The sequence below is a fragment of the Sorex araneus genome, chromosome 3, assembly GCF_027595985.1.
Source record: "Sorex araneus isolate mSorAra2 chromosome 3, mSorAra2.pri, whole genome shotgun sequence".
Taxonomy (NCBI): domain Eukaryota; kingdom Metazoa; phylum Chordata; class Mammalia; order Eulipotyphla; family Soricidae; genus Sorex; species Sorex araneus.
The window spans coordinates 152,775,711-152,792,634 of NC_073304.1; the positions used below are offsets into that span (position 1 = coordinate 152,775,711).

The 16,924-nt window shown below is 49.2% G+C and overlaps 2 protein-coding genes across 7 annotated transcripts in view; both read right to left on the reverse strand.

The window, feature by feature from the left end:
• The window catches only part of PRPF3 (pre-mRNA processing factor 3), a 31,402-nt gene extending 23,164 nt beyond the window's left edge, over nt 1-8,238 (reverse strand). For 3 of the 5 annotated variants that reach the window (XR_008629305.1, XM_055132565.1, XM_055132563.1), the window contains exons 1-4: nt 8,114-8,238; nt 5,491-5,638; nt 4,471-4,601; nt 2,464-2,610 (exon numbers count right to left, since the gene is read on the reverse strand). Coding sequence is in view for 4 of the 5 variants with exons in the window: in XM_055132565.1 (XP_054988540.1) it covers nt 2,464-2,610; nt 4,471-4,601; nt 5,491-5,635 (423 nt within the window). In the remaining variant the exon portion in view is untranslated. Of the gene's footprint in view, nt 1-2,463; nt 2,646-4,470; nt 4,603-5,490; nt 5,639-7,386; nt 7,942-8,113 lie in introns of those variants that run through there. The other 2 variants (XM_055132564.1, XM_055132567.1) reach the window with 2 other exon arrangements.
• A 3,716-nt stretch (nt 8,239-11,954) lies between these two features.
• On the reverse strand, nt 11,955-16,660 carry MRPS21 (mitochondrial ribosomal protein S21). Of its 2 annotated transcripts, XM_055132581.1 has the most exons (3): nt 16,610-16,660; nt 16,229-16,325; nt 11,955-12,592 (listed from the first exon to the last, which is right to left on the reverse strand). In XM_055132581.1, exons 2-3 carry the CDS (start codon nt 16,309-16,311, stop codon nt 12,412-12,414), a joined length of 264 nt encoding a protein of 87 aa, XP_054988556.1. In that variant the 5' UTR covers nt 16,312-16,325; nt 16,610-16,660; the 3' UTR covers nt 11,955-12,411. The 2 variants fall into 2 exon arrangements, with proteins under 2 accessions (XP_054988556.1, XP_004618121.1); XM_004618064.2 differs by lacking the exon at nt 16,610-16,660 and having other exon boundaries at nt 16,229-16,603.
• Between the last annotated feature and the right edge of the window lie 264 nt (nt 16,661-16,924).

Sequence of the window (16,924 nt, forward strand, 5' to 3'; positions counted from 1 at the left end):
CAGCATTTAATCTTCAAACTTCCAAGTGGCTAAAGGAGTAAAGTCATAAATACTTGACAAGCTGCTAAGTGAATTTTTCTTGTTTGTTTTTAGGCCACACCTGGCAGTGCGCAGAGCTCACTCCTAGCTCTGTGCTCAGGGAACACACATGGTGGTGCTCAAGGGACCCTACGAGTGTCAGGGATTGAACCCAGGCCACCTGTGTGCAAAGCAAATGACCTACCTTCTGTAGTATGGTTCTGGCCCCGTAGGGTACATTTAAAAAATATGTATGCGCAGAGCCGGAGCAATAGTACAGTAGGTAACAGCCGACCCAGGTTCAATCCCTGGCATCCCATATGGTACCCCAAGCACCACCAGGAGTAACCCCTGAGCATCACTGGGTGTGACCCCCCCCCAAAAAAGCATGCAAAGTATCTAAAAAATTCCAAAGTATGTATTTTAAGTGGGGCTGTGGTGTTACAGGCCACTCCTAGCAGTGCTCAACAGCTACTCCTATGCAGTATCTAGGACTGACTGGGGTTAGCCACAGGCAAGGCAAACTGAATGCCAGTTCCCAACAAACCTCTGTCAGACCTCCAAATATTTTTTGTTTGGGGGTTGAGGAGATTGGACCACACTTTGTGGTGCTCAGGGATTACTCCTGGTAGTGTTCAGGGGACCATATGTGATGCTGGGGATCAAACTGGGGTCAACTACATGTAAAGCAAGCGCCTTAACCCCTGTACTGTCTCTCCAGCTCAAAACATTATTTTTTCTTTTTGGAGGGGACTACATCTGACAGTCAGAGCTTACTCCTTGATTTGTGCTCAGGGATCACTCCTGGAGGGGCTTGGGGGACTTTATGAGCTACCGGGATCAAAGCTGTCAGGCACATGAAAGGTAAGTGCCCCACCTGCTGTACTATCTCTCCAGCCCCCAAATATTCTTTACAGAAATAATTAAGTCATCAGTCCCTAATTCCTGTTTTGGTAACTAGAGAGGCAGCACAAAGACCTAATCTTTCATCTCTATAAGCTCCTTTTTCTCTAGGCTAAAGCAGTTCAAAAAATCACACTTAAGGATCTAGTCAAATAACTTTTTCTGACACAGATCACTTTCAAGGCTTTTTAAGGAAATGAGCATTTTTTGAGGGAATATTTTTATTTTTGTGCCACATCCACAGTGCTCAGGGCTAACTCTTGGCGCTGTGCTTAGGGATCCCTTCTGTTGGGCTTTGAGATACTATGTGGGGTGCTGGGGATCAAACCCAAGTCAGGCATTTGCAAAGTGGCCTTTTCTCTGGTCCCTAAGGTGATTTTTGGGGAAGTGACAGAAAGGACTGGAGGGGCTGGAGCAATAGCACAGAGGGTAGGGCATCTGCCTTGCATGCGGCAGACTAGGGTTCGATTCCCAGCATTCCAAATGGTCCCCTGAGCACCGCCAGAAGTGATTCCTGAGTGCACAGCCATGAGTGATCCCTGTGCATTGCCGGGTGTGACCCAAAAAGAAAAAAAAAAAAAAAGGACTGGAACACTTGGCAGTGTTCAGGGATAATTCATGTGGTATCAGGGAGGCAACCACCTCACCCCCTGTGCTTTTTTACGTATTTCCAGGTAGAACAAAAATACTACAAATCGATGAGCAACGGGATGGCAGTGACTTGTAGAAATAACACATAAGCACATGCATTATACTTCCTTCCCACTCAAAAAAATGTAAATAGTGCAGCAAGCAGTGATAACTACTTAATGATATCAAAACTGTGCCTATCTGAAAAATAAACACTCCCACTAGGATAATACCAAGACACCGTCTCAGCAGCTCTCCTCTGGAGAGGTGTATTCTCGCTTGAAAATATATCTTTCTCTCTCCCCACTCCTTCATAGTTTTCTAAGTAAATTCCTTTCAATAAAACTAATTTAAGAAAAACCAACAACCAAAAGCAGCATTTAGGGCAAAGGACACAGTACAGGTCAGGGGTGCATGCTTTACATGTCCGGAACTTTAGCTCAACCCCAGCCCCGCTCTATCTCCTGAGCCCACCACAGGGCACTGGGGTATGGCTCCACCTTCAGGTTTTAGCACTGACCACCAGGCCTGGCTAGGTGAGCAACAGCAGGGGTCCCCAGGACTGATGGGCATCACTGGAAGGACACCCCTGCCCCCAGATACAAAGTCAACTTGAAATGAAACAAAGCACCACTTTCTGCGCTGAACTGAAGCACTTCTCTTCTACAGTCGAGATGAGCAGTAGCCCCATTAGTTAATTCTCTCAGTGACCAAGTGAGGGATGCGATGCGTTCTGTGAGCCAGAAGTCAACTCCCAAGTTCTAAACCAAATGCTCCTGATTAGACCAAAGAATGATAAAACTCGAAGCAGGAAATAAAAGTAGCCCAATGCAATGGACAGAAAGCAGATGTAAGGCCATGCAACTGTTTCTACAACTCTACAGTATCGCCTTCCAGGGCCCGAAAACTAACCTGGAGCTTGGTGAGCATGCCAGGACTCTCAGAGGGAGGCCCAGGGATCACTTCCGGTTCCTCTTCCACTTCCTCAAAACGGGGTATCCGCCGCTTCTTTACACCCGATGATTCCTTAGAAATCTCAGAGTCATCACCAAACACTTCCTAAGGGAATCCAAGATGAAAGAAGAGATGGATGCCTGTCCGTGGGAGAAGGAAGAATCATCCTAGTCTCTAGCGGCAACGTGTGACTTTTCCCAGGGGATTATGACACACCCTTGCAAAAGGCTACTTGCCAGGGCCCAGATGTCTTCTAGACCTGCCACCAACCAGACAACCTCCACCAATTTCATCATTCTCCCAGTCAAGCAAACTTCACTCCCCCATTTCTTATAAAGGTTTCCATAACATGATCTTTGCAAGTGATACTGCCCGTATTTGTAATCTCCCTGAACTTTCTTACAACTCCTATTCCAACTCCTGCCTGAAACTCACCTCCTCCAGAAAGTTTTTCTCATTTATAATATTCTCATCCCACTTATCAAACTTCAATTTCACATCCTCAGTAGTTATATACTTGGTTCAGACTAGGTACAATTACACTGTTGACATTCTATACTTGTGCTGTCTTTCAATGTTAGTACTTTCAACTAGTTTCTAAGCTCATCCAGGACTGGGGTTTTCTCCTTTTTCTTCAGTATTCCCCATAACACTTCGGTATCATGTAACAAGCGGAAAGCAAATACTCTAATTTGCAAACTGAATTTAACTGGATTAAGAGCAGCCAACTGGGAGGGACAATGGGAAAAAGTGAATGTACACACCGGTGATAGGCTTTGGGTGACATCCCCTCTTCACTAGGAGGGCTCGTGTTTTGCAAGGACATATCCTCAGCCAGGGGCGAGCGCTTCCTGGAACTCCTACAGTTCAAGAAAAAGGACTCTCCCATAATATATTGTGTGGGGTGGGGACCTTAATGGACCAAATCGGGACCCATACCCCCAGGCTATCTAGACACTTCCTTTGGGAACCATTTTTAAAATCCCACCCAATGCAGCCACTTCATTCCCAGGATGCACTCTGCACTTGGCAGCATGCTTGGGTCACTGTCACGGCACAGACCTGACACAGCACCAGACCCGTGAAACCTCAAAACAGAACATTCACATGAAACGATAATACTTAGGTTTCAGAGTCTGGGATGCTGTTCGGTGGTGTCCTCTCCCCCACAAACTGCCAAATCCTCTATGGCAGACTGTCTTATTGCTTTGGTCACCCCAATGTCCTGTACAGAGAGCACATGTGCCTCTCATTCTCTTGGGTCCACAGCCAGGTCAGGGACTAAGCATAAAAAAAACAAGGGAGGAGCCAACGTGTCAAAAGCACTTTGGAAGGAAGTTTTGTTGGAAGTCACAGGAAAATGTTTATGAGGGAGGGAGAGAGAAAAAAAGACTGATGAGAGAATAGACAGTGATCATAGTGAAAGCAGCCCTGACTGACAGTTCACCTACTACACATCAAAAGCCGGTGGGTAAGGGAGAGGTGATGTGGTGATGGTACCTCTAAGAACTCTCTCCTGGGGGTCAGTAGACCGCAATAAGCTACAGAGCATGGTGCTCTTGGGATATTATCTCACCCAGCTACAAGTCTATTGCAGAAAACAACTCCCAAAAAGCAGTAACAGCTCAGGTGGCAATGAAGGAACGTTATGAAGCAATTTATCAGGTCTCAAGTAAATGGAAGCATACAAACTTAGAAGAATCAGGTCATAGGTAAGAGTAAATGCAAAGGAGAAGGGAGAAAACGGGAGACCTGACAACCAAAACTCCTAGCTGTGTATATAAAAGAACAAAGCTACCCCTTGCTAGCCTTGTGCTACTTAAGCCCATGCACGTCTGATTCATTATCAGACAAGGTCAGGTTCCTCCCTTCTACTTCCATGCTAAACCCCTCTGAAGATGAGATATTCTAACAGTGGGGCTGAGAGCTGTGTCGGGAGCTCACAAAAGAGTGAACAGTCCTTACCTTTAGCTCTCGTTTCCTGCTCCTGTCACTGCTTGACTTGGAATGCCGAGAGCTCCGGCCTTCCTCCACGGCCTCAAACAGTTTGTCCACAAATCGGAGAGTAGAATCATCAAGAAATGGTTTCAGGTGGTCTGACAGGAAGAAAAACTAGATGGCAGGATTGAAAAAGTAAGAGCATGTATTCTAGCCCAGGGCATTAATGATACCAACACCAGGACACCCCCAATGGTGCTAGGATCACAGGGGCTATGCTCACTGGGGTTAGCAAGGAAACTGAGGGCCCTGTGTGCAGCCAGGTAAGCTTGTTAGCCCTCTGAGCTTCCTGCCTTGCCCTGACTCTGGAATTCTATCCCCAAGAGGAACAGAAATGTTTCCTTAAAACCCTCTGTAGGGCTTGAACAAGTTTTCTGACACTGTACAGTCTACCGTATTATGTAAATATAGATGTACTTTTTCTGGAGTAGAAACTAGCAAAGCAAGAGTACCTTTTAGCTGGAGCACTGAAGTGAAGAATATCCCACCTTTCCCCAAATAGCAATTTGTAGAAGTTGTAGACTACCATGAACAAAATCCACCTCCCTCAACTTTCTTCACATACCTTATAAAGATGTTTATATTATCTAAATGTGCATCTGAATTTAAATACCCTCACTGGACTTTAGCAAGCCTACTTTAGAAATATTTATCTTAGGTAACTCAGTACAAAGCCCAAAGGACTTGGAAAATGCCACAAATAGTGACAATGAAGAAAATAAGTCAAATTATTTAAGCTATTCCCACTGCAATACAAGAGAAAATAAAATATGGACTGACCTTTTAAAGATGTTTCCCAGAGACATTTGACCAAGAACAAACCAGTGAGCTGAGTTATTATGTGTTGCTGAAAGGCTCAAAAGGGGTTAGGGAAGTAGGTGAGAGGGCAAGACAAATGCTTGCGTGCAGGGCCCCAAGTTTGGTGCCTGGCACCACCTGATCTGAACATAGCCAAACAAGCAAACCCAGCCTGAGGATGGCACATACCAGCTGCCTTCTTCTTGTCCATGCCCTTCCCCACACAGTTCAGTGCCGCTGTGACCACCGTGGGCTCTGAGAAGCCCAGCACCCTCTTCACTGTCTTCTCTATCCATGGCTTCAGCTCATCCAGCTCCCGCTTAGACAGAGCCATTCTCTGGAAATAGGAAAGTGCAAACGGGAATCAATTCAACTTTGAGGAAGAAACCAAGAGAATGAGATCAGAGAGGACAAAAAAGACTGAAGTGAAGCAAGCAGCAGCAATGCCTTTCCAACCACTCAACTCTCAGGCCAAGTTCCTATACTTCAAGTCGGATACCTTCCCTAAAAACTATGCTTCTGGGGCCGGAGCGATAGCACAGCGGGTAGGGCATTTGCCTTGCACACGGCCAACCCGGGTTCGATCCCCGGCATCCCATATGGTCCCCCAAGCACTGCCAGGAGCAATTCCTGAGTGCAGAGCCAGAAGTAACCCCTGAGCATCGCTGGGTGTGACCCAAAAAGCAAAAAAAAACAAAAAAAAAACAAAACTATGCTTCAAAGCAGAAAGAACTACATTCCATTTTCTTTCTTTCTTTTTTTTTTAGGTCACAACCAGTCATGCTCCACAGTTACTCCTGGCTCTGCACTTAGGAATTACTACTGGAGATGTTCAGGGGACATATGAGAAGTCAGAAATTGAACTCAGGTCAGCCACAAGCAAAGCAAACATCCTCCCAGCTATTACTATTGCTCCAGCCCCACCATTTGATTTTTAACCTAACCCAGAGTTATCAGTGGACCAATAAAATCTGAGGAATAAACAAGTCTGGCAAGAATGCAGTCCAGTGGCTGGAGCGATATACAGTGGATAGAGCATTTGCCTTGCATGTGACTAGCCTGGGTTCGATCCCCAGCATCCCATATGGTCCCCTAAGCACCTCCCGCCAGGAGTAAGTCCTGAGTGCAGAGTCAGAAGTAACCCCTAAGTAATGCTGGGTGTGACCCAAAATGAAAAAAAAAAAAGAGAGAGAGAGAAAAGAACCCAGACTAAGAAATGAGCTCTAGCTTCTTCTCTGATCTGTCATCTCAAAAGGTCTCAACATGGCTGGGTATAGTACCAAAACAGAAAAAAAGCACCCCAGCAGTGAACTTTTTTCTTTTCCCTCTAGTAATGCCTGCTTTACTAAATCCCTACTAAAACTAGGGATATTCTATCTCTTTCCAAAGATGAGAAAAGGTAGAGTTTATTCATGTCCATCACTCTATATTAAAGACTGTAATCTGAAAGAACACTGTCAGGGACCAGGGAGAAGGCTCAGAGGGCTGAAATGCAAGCTTCGCAGGCAGGAGCCCCTGGCTCAGTATCCATCACCAGAAAGGACCAGAGCTAAGGAGGACAGCCCTGGGCACAGCCTAAGATCAAAAGCAGAGTTTGGGCTGGAGCTGTAGTTCCGTGGGGAGAGCATTTGCCTTGTATGGCAGCCAACCCAAGTTCCATCCACAGCACCCGTATATGGTCCCCTGAGCCCACCAGGACTGATCTCTGAGTGCAGAGCCATGAGCAAGCCCTGAGCACTGTTGGGTCCAGCCCAAATAAAACCGTCAATCCCAAATGTTCGGTCACATGTCTCTGTATTCACTTTCATCCCAATACGATTCTATAACCAATGTTTTCTCTCCTGTTTTTATAGAAATAAAGATTATTGAAGAGTAGATGAGAAAGAAAACACCCAGGTGGGGATGAACTTAGCAGAGGACTAGATTGGGTTTTTTTTGTTTGGTTTTGTTTTTTGGTTTTGGGGCCAAACCTGGCGGTGTTCAATATTGCTCCTGGCTCTGTGCTCAGGGACCACTCTTGGTGGGTGGTCCACACGGGGCCGGAGATTGAACACGAGTGGGTCTTGTGTAAGGCAAGCGACTCACCGGCTGTACTTATCGTTCCGGCCCAGGACTAAGTTGTTTTCCCTCAAGATTTAAAGGTCTCTCTGGCCGCTGTCTCGAGGAGGAATCGCACAGAAAGGGGCATTTTGGGGTGGAAAGAGGGTGGCAGGCTCAATCCCGGGGCTCCACGCAGCTGTGCCGGCCGTCGGGTCCCCAAACAAGAAAGGACCACAGCTGGTCTGGCTTAAAAGGTGCCTGGGGCCCCAGCGACGGTGTACAGGGAAGGCACTTTCCGGGCCCGCTGCTGACCCGGCTCGGTCACTGCACCTCTTATGTGCATCCGAGCACAGAGCAAGGAGTGTGGCCTCCAAACACGCACCCAAGAGCAGCCTCTCCGTCCCCGAGGCTCCGCGGGCTCCCCGGATCTCGGCTCGCACCCGGCCGCCGGGCACGCTGCCCCCCACACTCGCACGCTGCAGCGCCCGCTCCCACAGCTCGGACCCCGCACTCCGCAGCGGCCCTCCCCGCGCCGGGCGGGCTGTCACCCGCACGTGCTCGGCGCCGGCCCGGGCGCCCCCGCCTCACGCCGCCTCAGCCGCGCCGCCCGGCGTCCCTCACGGCCCCGCGACCACCCGCCACCACCGCCCGCCCACCCGCTCCCAAGCCCGCCGCGGCGTCCTCCGCGCCCTCCCGCCTCGTTCTCCGCGGCGGAGCCCGGGGCCGGCCGCCGGCCCGCGCAGACCCACCGCGGCCCCGGGACACCACTCACCAGACAAACTTCAGCCCGGGAGACGGAGCCCAAACGTTACACCGGAACCGGAAACCGCCGGGCGCCCTCCGGCCCCGCTGTCGCTCCCGCCGCGGCCGCCGCCACGCTGCGGCCCAACACGTGACGGGGCGGGGCCTGTCCGCGCAGCCGCATCGCCGGAGCGCATGCGCGGAGGCGCCGCGCGGGTTCCCGTGCGAGTTCCCATTTTCTGTTGCTGATGGGATGTGTTTAACTGGGTTATCGTGGCCTTAACGCCCGTGGAGCTGGGGTTGGGTGGGTCCCAGGGATTCAAAAGTGAAGAACAAGTGCGCAGTGCTCAGGATAGGCTGGAACTAAAAGCGGGGACTTTGGGAGAATGCATACCCAACCTCCACCCAACCTTTCTCTATAACCTGTCTGTCACTGAACAAAGGTGCCATGGGTCCCAGAGGAAAAGACCACACCGTGGCACAGCACGGGTGTGGGATTCCTGGCACCAGAGGGGGAAAAAACTGCTAAGACACTGAAGATTGGTTTTGTTAACTGTCTTTCAATGTTTTTTCTTGGGGGAGAGAAGCACAGGTTGAGGCCACACATATTAGTGCACAAGCGTGATCCCTGGCAGTGCTGGGGGAACCTAAGTGGTACCAGCCACGGATCAGTTCCGGTGGAGTGCAAGGCAAGTGTCTTAACCCCTATACTCTGTTCCCAAGGTTGATGATTTTGATGTCGTTATTGTAGTGTCGCCACTTCTGAAGTGCTTGGGACTCTTCAACCACCACTATCCTTATGTCATTGGCATTGTCCTGTCTGTAGCACTGTCCTCCCGATTTGCTCCAGCGGGGACCAGTAACGTCTCCAGCGTGAGACTTGTTACTGTTTTTGGCGTATCGAATACGCCACAGGTAGCTTGCCAGGCTCTGCCATGCTGTGGAATACTCTCGGTAGCTTGCTTGGCTCTCCAAGAGGGACGGAGAAATTGAACCTGGGTCGGCTGTCTGCAAGAAGAACACCCTACCCAGTTGCTCCAGTCCACCTTATGTCATTACTAGACTGTATATGGTTTGGGGCCATATACAGCAGTGGTCAGGGCTTAGTCCTGAACTAGGGGATCACTAGCCTGGACTGGAAGGACTATATTGGGTGCCAGATGGAATCTGGATGGGATGTGTGCAAGGTAGTACTCTCTCTCCACCCCTAAAGCTTATTTTTAGAGGGTATATTTCACATGGACTAGAGCGATAGCACAGCGGGTAGTGCGTTTGCCTTGCACGCTGCTGACCCGGGTTCAATTCTTTCGTCCCTCTCGGAGAGCCCGGCAAGCTACTGAGAGTATCTCATCCACACGGCAGAGCCTGGCAAGCTACCCGTGGAGTATTTAATATGCCCAAAACAGTAACAGGTCTCACAGTGGAGACTTTACTGGTGCCCATCAGAGCAAATCAACAACAGGACAACAGTGCTACAATACAGTGTTACATTTCACATGCTAAGGCTCACTCAGGGAGTGAACATTTGCTTGCAACAGCCTCGTGTAGAATTATTCTGTGGGGTCACACACACAGATATTCAAAGCTGCTCTCAGTACGCTCTGTCAGTGAGCCTGCCTTTGCAGTTAGGGAAGCAACTGCTGAATTCAGTCATCAATGGAAAGAATGGTGCTGGTGGCTTATGTGAAGTGGGGAGGGGTGACAGCCTCAAGAATGGAATCTGCTGTTTCCCTTTCCCCACCTGGGGAAGTGACTGCTCAGAGTCTGCGCTGAGCCTCTGCCCGGGACAGACCTCATAGCTCACCAGCCCCAGGATACTGAAACTGGTTCCACTTGTTCTGCCTGGTATGGAGATAATCCCCACCACCTGATTTCCTGAGGCGCTTCAGACTCAGGCTAGAGCAAGGAATTGCTCATTGTAGGAAAATGAAGTCCTCAATCTTACCCAGGCTTTCATAGCTCCACCACCTTTCCTCAGAAAAGGATTTCATAAGTTTTATTTCAGATATTAGTAACAGAGAATAACACAATCCAGGGGACTGCAGGCATCTAAGGAGAACTCAGCACACAACTCTGGTGGAGGTGCAGACATCCTAGAACAGAAAGACTCTGCTTGCCTTTGCAGAGCTGGCTTTATAGGTTTTCTCCTGATATGCCCTCACATGGAGCTTTCTGTAGTTTCTGTGTAGAAGAGTCCATTGCTATGTTGTTGTCAAGGTGAAGAGCTGGAACTTTCGGTGTCCACCTTCTGTCCACACCACAACCCTTTGTTCCTGTTGGAGCTTCTCTCCAAAGGAGTCCCGTCTTCTCTGTACCTGTGCTATTAACAGTTTGATCAGAACTCAGTTCCTGTGTCTGCAACCCAGGTCCAAAAATGTCTTTTGCTACTTTAGGACTAGTGACAGAGTTCCTTTAAATCCCATCTTGGAAGACTGGAGCACTAGTACAGCAGGAAGGGCATTTGCCTTGTACACTACAGAGTTTGGTTTGGTCTCCAGCACCCCTATGGTCCACCAAGCCCCACCAGGAATGATCTCTGAGTGCACGGCCTTAAGCGCCTCCAGGTGTTACCCAAAAACAAAGACAAACCTATCTTGGTTTTTTTTATCTGCTAAGAACTCATTGCCAGATACGCCATAGACATGCTGCCAGCCTCTGCGCCAGGCTGCTTCATTTGGGGCAACCCAGAGGGGTGGATGAGGCCCCTCCCAGCCCCAACAGAGTCATCCCTGGCAGCTGAAAACTTCCAGAACTCAACTGCCGCCATGCACAGGGCCACTCTCCACACGCTTGAAAAAGCTATACCCATGAGTGAATCTGCAGAAAATAACAGGTATGCGGGACTTGTGACTAAGAACTCCAGGTTCAATGGAACTACAGAATGGGTGACCTCCCCCCATCTCCCAGGTTCAGGTAGCTTGGCAAACACACCCACAAGCTGCTGCTGGCGCCATATAATCTCACTGACGGCCATGATCCAGAGACTCAGTATAAATTTCTTGGGAGAGCACAGAATATGCCATAGACATGTTGCCAGAACCTGCGCCAGACTGTCATTTGGGGCAACCCAGAGCGGGACGGGTGAGGCCCCTCCCTGCCCCAGCAGCCAAAAACCTCCAGAACTCAACTGCTGTCATGCTCACATTCAGGAGTGAACCGACTCCTGGAGCACGTAGCGACAAATGTGGCATCTCATACTTCACACCACTAATACTCCAAGAGTAGCACACCACATCTGATGGGGTTCAAAGTAGAAGGCAACCAATCTTAGGGGTAAATCTATGTATACAGGTACAGATATAAGCACACAAGGCTTAATCTTTTAACACCATGTTATTAATCTCTTATAGAACGGCTTAATGGCTCCTGGGTGAAATACAATAATCTTCACATACTTTCCTCTAAGAAACCTTTTCTGTCTTGTTTTTAGCAGATTGTTCATAATAAGCAATACAAAATATATTATTTCGGTTCTGCTTTGGGGGCAGGGTTTGGGTTCAGGATGGAAATATGGTGGCGGGAAGGTGTAATGGTGGTGGGACTGGTATTCGAATATTAAATGTAATCAAATATTATGAACAACTTTATAAAAGTAAAATTTAAAAAAACCAAAACTCATTGCCACCCACCCCACATTTCAGAACGCTTTCCCGCATAACAATAAATTTTGGGGTCCATAGTGAAAACCATACATCCTTCTGTTGTCATAAAAGTAGAACTGCATCAGAGTTTGTGGTTCCACACTCCCATTCCCTCTTCTACCTCAATCTACCATTTTATTTCTGCTCCACCTATGCTCTTGGCCCACCCTCGTCTTCTTACAGGACAGAACACAGGAGTTAATGCACATTTGCACACAAGAGTAGAGTGGATGGTGTTTTAGAAAAATTTATTCCAAATCCATATTTACTTCCATTTCACCCTAATAGTTACTGGATATGGGGTAGTGCAGTAAGGAACAATTCTTTTCTGATAATCTTGTTTTGGATTTCATAAAACTTGGGGAGGAAATCCTAGCTGTCAGCTCTCAGGAATTTCTACATCATCTACCAGCTCTCAATGCTGCCTTGGCGCCCAGAGCAGCTGCTACTCTTCGAGTGAAGGCCTCCAGGAGCAGCCAGAAGACATCCAGAAGGCGTCAGCCAGGCTGAGGCAGCCCCTATACTACTCCTAAAACACTTTTCGGTTTGGTTCTCTAACCGAATCAAAGAGAAGGTCCCCTGCTAGTTGGGGATACTCTTACACACCAGCCTTGGCATATGTGCCTGAGTTTATTGTGGGAGGTCAATGGAAACAGAGGTGGGGTCGCATCTGGAGTTCTGAGGGCCCTCAGCAGCCCTGCCACGGATCTGCCCGATTCTTCCGCATTAGGAAGTTGATCTTGCGCGCCATCTCCATGTTGTACACTCGCCGACAGGTTTCGTAGCTCTCCCTCTGCCGGCGGCGGCACGGTTTCTCATAGTAGCGCCGCCGCTTGATGTCCTCAGTGAGCCCATCCATGGTGAGAATTCTGTAGGGACAGCAAGGCAGTGAGAGGTTCAGGAGGGTGTCGGGGAGGGACCATAGAGGCCTCTCAGGGAAATTTAAGGGTAACTCCATCATAGGACTCTGTGGAGTTTATAGTCAGGGACAGGCCCAAACTATCTCCAGTACAATAGGACAGTCCCTTTATCTTGGAGTCACTTTAGGAACTTTTCAAATAGAGAGGATCACATACTGGGGAACAAATCCCCATGGACTGTTTTGGTCCTGCATTCAGAACTGTTCAGCTGAAGTTTGTGTCAGAGAACAAGGGACTGGAACTGGTTAGCAAAGACCCTCACCATTTTTCTAGGTATACCAGATATTCCTGCCACACTCCTTTGCTGACACTCCCTGAACACACAGAAGAACTAATTTTTATTCAGGCTGCCCTGAATAACACACCTAACCTCCACGTGATCAACTTTATCAATGAAATTCTCTTTTTTCCTTCTTAGGCACACCAGAAAGTGCTCTACGGTTGATCCTGGTGATGTCAAGGACTCTGCTGGGCTGCAACTCTTTGTTTTTAGCCATACCCAGCTTACTCCTGGCTCTGTACTCAGGGATCATTCCTGATGGTTCTCAGGACCCTAGGGGGTGCCAGGGATCAACTTAAGTCAGCCTGTGCAAAGAACCCTATCCACTAATCTATCGCTCCAGCCCCTGGCTGGAGCCCAGAATCATCTCCCTAGTCCTTCCTCATCTTAAACTCCTTGAGAAAGAAATCAAACTTCATTAATCTTAATTTTACAGGTGTCCAATAAACTGTGCTCCAAGTATTTTCTCCCCACGTGCCCAATTTCTTACCAGGCTGGATTCTGGCAAGCCAAACTCAAACTATCCTGAGCTCTGGCTCTTACTCTGCCAATTCCATCTTCTTCTCCACCAATGTGAAGCTGGTCCTGAGGAGATGTGTGGCCCTGCCCGGCACTGACACCCGCTGCTGTGGCCCTGCCTAGCACTGACACAATCACACACCTGTTTCCCTGTGTCTTCATTACACACAAAGACATGGGGCCACAGTGATAGCACAGTGTAGAAGGTGCTGGCCTTGCATGCGCCCAACACAGGTTTGATCCCCGGCTCCCCAAGCCCTGCCAGGAGATAGCTCTGAGGAGGGACAGGAGTAACCTCTGAGCATCACCGGATATGGCCCCAAACCAATAAACATTTTTTTAAAAGTTTGTTGTTACGAAGCTTGTCAAACAAATTTCCAAATAAGGTATCTGCCCCTTGACATTCCTTAATAATACAAGCATCTCAATTATGCTAACCAGAAGACCCATCTAAATCTACTAAAATAAATGGACACTTAGAGAGAATGGGAAAAAAAAATTAAAATAAATCAGCAGAATATTCCTTTCCTATTTTGGAGAGAGAGGGCAGCACTTGCCTAGTACGTAGGACATTTGCCTTGCATGTGGCCAACCCAGATTTGATTCCCGGCATCCCAGAGGGTCCCCTGAGCCCCACCGAGAGTGATTTCTGAGCAGATAACTGGAAGTCAGTTCTGAACACAGCCAGGTATAACCGCCAAATAGTAAAGATACCAAATCAAGCAAGGCTCACAAGCAGCATCTCTGTTTTTTTCTGCTACCTAACCCTCCAACCTACAACTCTCTGCTAAGAACACGGTTCTCTTGACCTCAGACCCCCAAGAACTGCACCAAAATTTAAAACCATGCAAGTAATCTTTTTTTCCCCTTAGGTGCCAAGGACTGAACCTGCAAGGTGTAAGGTTCCACAAAATGGCTGTTTGGCTTCTCAAATATTCTTTTTAATTGGTTTAGGGCCAACTCTAACAGCATTTATGGCTTGCTCCCCAGTCATAAAGTGACAGGGATCAAACCCACACCTGCCATATATATCTATCCAGCCCTAAAAAAGGATTCTTAACTAGAAGCCCTTTGCCAAAGGTCTTGGTATTTTCAGGAAAACAAAACAAAACAAAAAAACTAACAAATCTTCCTTTTTGGGGAGCAGGAGAGTGGGAGATTAAATTATCTAGTAACATTAACCAAATTCATATTAGGATCAGAGTGGTAATACAGTGGGGTGGGTGCTTATATAGCAAGCAGCCAAGCCAGGTTTGATACCCAGCAGTACATATGATCCCCTGAGCCCAACAAAAGTGATCCCTGAGCACAGCTGGGTGTGTGGTAATACCCTCCCCTGCAAAAGAAGCAAATAATAGTGCATCCGAGGGCCAGAAAGTAGAAGGATCATGGTGCTTACTTTGCATGCACTGAAGCCCAGTTTAACCCAGGCGCCACATGGTACCTAGAGCACCACAGGCAACAATCCCCAAATACAACACCCCCTCTCCCCCCAAAAAAGATACTGCACTAAAAAGTACCTTAAAAAATAACAAAAAAAGAGGTGCTGGTGTGATAGCACAGTGGGTTGGGGTGTTTGCCTTGCACGCAGCCAACCCGGGTTCGGTTCCCAGCATCCCATATGGTCCTCCAAGCACCGCCAGGAATAATTCATGAGTGCACGAGCCAGGAATAACCCTGTGCATTGCTGGGTGTGACCCAAAAAGAAAAAAAAAAAGATACTCGTGAGGGGGCATGGATGGGTTACTCCCTGCCACAGCAGGTCTGGCTAAGCAGCTCGACTGTCCACTGAGAGGCAGGTGCAGTGCTACTCAGCCCTGGAAGGGTTTGGGGCCCCACAGGCCTGCTCCAGCCCGCTCATCTATCTCCTGTGCCTCAAAGAAATCATGTTTCATGTTCCTTTTTATCACTCAATTGTGTGACCCTAGATGTTTGCTCCAAGTCTCCTTTACTTAGGAAATTAAGTTACCACCTTCCTGCTTTAAGGCAGAGGGCCAGTTCAGATCACCTCTCTTTTTTTTTTTTGCTTTTTGGGTCACACCCAGTGATGCTCAGGGGTTACTCCTGGCTCTGTGCTCAGGAATTACTCCTGGCGGTGTTGGGGAGACCATATGGGATGCCGGGGATTGAACCTGGGTGGGCCGCATGCAAGGCAAACACCCTGCCCGCTGTACTATCACTCCGGCCCCCAAGATCACCTCTTTTTCATAAAAATTTTGATAATTAAACTCAACAAGCACTTGTTTCTCCAAATTCTACTTCACAATGGTAAGAGAAAACGATGAAGTACACCAGAAAGTCAAAATCCTTAGAACTATTAAGAAGGAAAGGATAGAAAAGCACCAGCTAAGTGATCCTGTAATAAGGCCACTGCAGATCTTGTTTTTTTGGGGGCCATACCCGGCACATCTTAGGGCTTATCCCTGGCTCTGCACTCAGGAACTACTACTGATGGGGCTTGGGGACCAATTGTAGTTCCAGGGCTGGAATCCACGTGAGCTGCGTGCAAGGCCGGCACCCACCGTGTTGTGCTGCCTCCCCAGGACCCCCGCCCCCACCTGCTTGTCTCTGCTCCCACTCTCACCCTGCCCGAGCACTCCTGCTCTCGTTTGCTTCTCACAGTCCCAAACCAAAAGCCACATTTTCTGTGGGCGCGACCCCGCACTGATTACGGTTTCTACGGAGTCCCGCTGCTCCTCGACATCTCGGTGGCCTGCGTACCGTTCCCAGGCTTGAAACATCGAGGCCCCGGGAAGGGAGAAGCAGTCTCCCGAGCCCCCAGTTACCTGTTCAGGGTCCTGTAAGCGCCCTCCACGTTCCCCTCCTGCACCATCACGGTTCGGGCAATGAACTTCAGGTGCTTCGCCATGACCGGACGGGGACCTGGGGATGCCGGGACCGGGGGTCAGCTCCGGAGAACCCGAGCACGAGCCCGGCCACGGAGGCTCCTCGAGGGTTGGGGGGACTCCTGCGTCCTGCAGGTGAGCCCAGAACGGGGACGGACTGTGACCGGTCCCCCCGCCCCCGTTCCGCAGCCTGAAGTCGCGCCCCCACTACCGCCCACGACCCTGCCGCGAGTTGACAACCGGGTGTTTCCCGGGAACGCGGACCACAAGGCTCGCCCAGAATTCCCACCGCAGCCCCTCGCAGCGCACCACCGGACCCACCGGACGCACGGCCTGGCCGACCGGAACAGGAAGTGACGTTCTCCGTGTCGCCGAAGGGGCCGGAAGTAGAGAAGGGCCTGACACCGCCTCCCGGCGTCCCGCAGCCCGGCGGGGCGGAGCGAGCTAGTTGCTGGCCCCTCGGCTCGCCGCTCTCCTGCTGTAGTCGCCTTTCGGCCTTTGGCCGTTACGGCTCAGCAAGTGAGCCATTTATTTTTCTGGAAGATAAAGCAGAGGAATCCTGGCCCTTCTTCGTGTTTTCTCCTGGGGAAGGATGCAGATTTTCTGAGGTCTGCGCCCCAGATTGGAAAAATTAAC